The sequence below is a fragment of the Macrobrachium rosenbergii genome, chromosome 42, assembly GCF_040412425.1.
Source record: "Macrobrachium rosenbergii isolate ZJJX-2024 chromosome 42, ASM4041242v1, whole genome shotgun sequence".
Lineage (NCBI taxonomy): Eukaryota > Metazoa > Arthropoda > Malacostraca > Decapoda > Palaemonidae > Macrobrachium > Macrobrachium rosenbergii.
The window spans coordinates 29,455,832-29,459,235 of record NC_089782.1 but is presented as its reverse complement, the minus strand read 5'-3'; the positions used below and the strand labels follow the sequence as shown (position 1 = coordinate 29,459,235).

At 36.2% G+C, this 3,404-nt stretch overlaps 1 protein-coding gene across 1 annotated transcript in view; it reads right to left on the bottom strand.

Annotated features, from left to right (window-relative positions):
- Positions 1 to 3,071, bottom strand: part of LOC136827780 (trichohyalin-like) — a 115,141-nt gene extending 112,070 nt beyond the window's left edge. Inside the window, exons 1-2 of the mRNA XM_067085239.1 lie at positions 2,901 to 3,071; positions 2,071 to 2,107 (exon numbers count right to left, since the gene is read on the bottom strand). Coding sequence (XP_066941340.1) covers positions 2,071 to 2,107; positions 2,901 to 3,071 — 208 coding nt within the window. The remainder of the gene's footprint in view (positions 1 to 2,070; positions 2,108 to 2,900) is intronic.
- Between the last annotated feature and the right edge of the window lie 333 nt (positions 3,072 to 3,404).

Sequence of the window (3,404 nt, the reverse complement as noted above, 5' to 3'; positions counted from 1 at the left end):
TAACATGTCTATGAAAAAAGAGAATAAAGATTAAGAAAACATGACAATTTCTGAAAAAAGGAAAAGATATAACGGCAAGTGGAAGAGACACAAGGAAATGTGAAAGGAATGGCACTTGGATTCTCACTTATTACGCCTGAGTCGGTTGGTGATGGTCATGAAAAGTTACAAGTGATAGTGAAAGCCTTGAAATATTTGTCAAACTACAGTTGAAAATTAATATGACAGTTAATGGAACTCAGGACTAAGAGATGGAAGAGAAACTCCTACAACAAATGGGAAATGGAAATTTTACAATAAATAACAAGTAAAAATGCACCTTAGTTTCTTCGGTGCAGTCGAGTTTTCAGTACAGGGTACAATCAAGGCCACCCAAAAATAGATCTATCTTTCGCTAGTCTCAATATAATGCTTGATGATGAGCCGCTAATCAACATGAAACTTTCAGCCACTGCCCAGGTGGATGGCCTGTCCTGTAAGAGTGCTAAATTTAACCAAAAGTAAAATGAGATCTACTGAAGCTTTCAATGGCTGCAATTTGGTATGTTTGATGACTGGAGGTGGATGATCAACATGCCATCATAGTTATATAGATTTTTTACTTTATTATGACAAACATTTCCAGTCTTTCACCATCCCATTAACTTATTACTGCGATCACCAACAGACTCACGTGAAATATGCAGTGATATACGGCCAATTCTTTTATTTTTCTTTTTTTTCATATTTATTAGGTATTTCTCTCTCTTGTACCTTAGTCATTCTAGTTTTCTGTAAAAGAAAACTATTGAGCCGGCTTTGTCTGTCCGTCCGCACTTTATTGTTTGGACTTTTTCTGTCCGCCCTCAGATCTTAAAAACTACTGAGGCTAGAGGGCTCCGAATTGGTATGTTGATCATCCACCCTCCAATCATCATACATACCAATTGCAGCCCTCTAGTCTCAGTAGTTTTTTTTTTTTTGTATAAGGTTAAAGTTAGGCATAATCGTGCTTCTGGCAACAATATAGGATAGGACACCACCGGGCCGTGGTTAACGTTTCTGGGCCGAGGCTCATACAGCATTATACCGAGACCACCGAAAGATAGATCTGTTTTCGGTGGCCTTGATTACACGCTGTGGCGGCTGTGCAGAAAACTCGAATGCGCCGAAGAAGCTTCGGTGCACTTTTTACTTGTTTTCTATAGACACGTTGTAAACTCATTCTCCCTACTTCTACTATAATTGATTTCCTTTTCTATTCTATTCTTCTTTTCTTTAGAAATACCTCACAGTTATTCAAGTGGCTCTCCTGTGTCCCATTCAAACTCATTCTTCAGAGGTTGCAAGATTGCAAAGCCAGGTCTGGTTCGAGGCTGATGATGCATAATAGGTGTTGAACAACGATAAATTAAACAAAGGAACAGGAAATTCGTGAAATAATTCATTGTTTGTGAGGTGTTTGCCAGAAGGATAAATTTGAAAAGAAACGTAGAAAAAATAAACAATAAAGAGAGAAGGACTGACATAAAAAAAATCCCTTTTACAATAATGAAGAGGATAAAGTGATAAAAAAAAAAAAAAATGTTCAGTTGGCAAGGAGGCTTCGGGAATGCATGAAGCTGAAATGGACCTGTGAAATATTTCTGCATGATTTTTTTTCTTTTATATTCTTGAGAGTGCTTCAGAATATCTGATTTTTTTCTGTCATATATTTTAAAGCTGGATGGAGTAGCTCGGTGTAATAATTTTTCTTTATTCTGGAGACTCTAGCTTTTTAAGCTTTACAAACACACACTCAAAGTTCATGTGAACTGATTGAATTAAAAATAGAATTTAGGCCAAAGGCCAAGCGCTGGGACCTACGAGGTCATTCAGCGCTGAAACGGAAATTGGCAGTAAAAGGTTTGATAGGTGTAACAATAGGAAAATCTCAAAGCAGTTGCACTAGGAATCAATTGTTAGAAGAGGGTGGAAAGTAAGATGGAAGAAAGAAAATATGAAAGGAGGTACAGTAAAAGGAACGAAAGGGGTTGTAGCAGCTAGGGGCCGAAGGAAAGCACGCTGCAAAGAACCTTAAGTTACGCCTACAGTGCACCGCATGAGGTGCACTGACGGCGCTAGCCCCCTGCGGGAGAACGTTAATGTGGGCAAAATATAGTCATTGTATTTGTCGAATATATACATAAAATGAGGCTAACTTACATAAAATGCGCATTTATGAGTGGATAAATTATTTAAATTATTTAACTGTTGTTCGAAGAGTGAAACACATCGTACATATAATGTATGAGTTGTATGAGTTTCGATTATTAATAAATGAAAAATCAACTAATATACCAACCAATAACATAATGAGATGTATGCAAGTCTTCTATTGCTACTACTACTACTAATAATAATACCACAGTTAACAATAATAATAATAAGCAATCATTAGCATCATCATCATAATAACAAAATAACAAAACTATAATAATAATAATAATAATAATAATGGTGATCGTAATAAAAAGTTGCAATTGATAGTGAAAGCCTGGAAATATTCGTCAAACTACAGTTGAAAATTAACGTATTATTATTATTATTATTATTATTATTATTATTATTATTATTATTATTATTATATTTATTATTATCTACTAAGCAAGAGAGACAATAATAATAATAATAATAATAATAATAATAATAATAATAATAATAATAATAATGCCATGAAAAGGAGACAAAACGAAACGAACTCTAAGACGGGGAGAGAGAGAGAGAGAGAGAGAGAGAGAGAGAGAGAGAGAGAGAGAGAGAGAGAAAGTCTCCCTTTGTACTCGCTTCCTCTCTCACTCAAAAGCTTGTTCCTCATCTTCCTTTTTTTTTTTTAATGCGACGCAATGGGAAGATAAAGATGATAATCGCTAAGCCAATACCACATTAGCATCCCAAAGCATCTCTTTCTGTCCTCCGCCTCCTTCGGGGAAAGGAGGAGGGGGAGGGGGAGGGGTGAGGGGTGAGAGGTAAGGGGGAGGAGGAGGAGGAGGGGGAAGGGGAGAGGAGGAGGAGGAACCGGGTAATAAGATGTAAAAGGAATATTCCGACATACCGTCGAGCTTATTGCGCCTGTGTGTTCGAGAGAGAGAGAGAGAGAGAGAAAGAGAGAGAGAGAGAGAGAGACGTGTGTGTTTGTGTGCGCGCACGCGCGAGCACGCGTGCGTAAGGGGTGGAGGGGAGTTAAGCCAATAGACGTGGAATAATTTTTTTTTTTTACTTTTTATCGATTTCGCTAATTTTTAAAAATTTGCTGTCAAGAAAATTAAAGAAAATTCATATATATACAAAAAGCATATTTACGAAATATATAAATTTTGAATGAGTTATTGATAATCAAGACTATGGTAAATATTTTCTAAAAAAAAAAAAAAAAAAAAAACTAA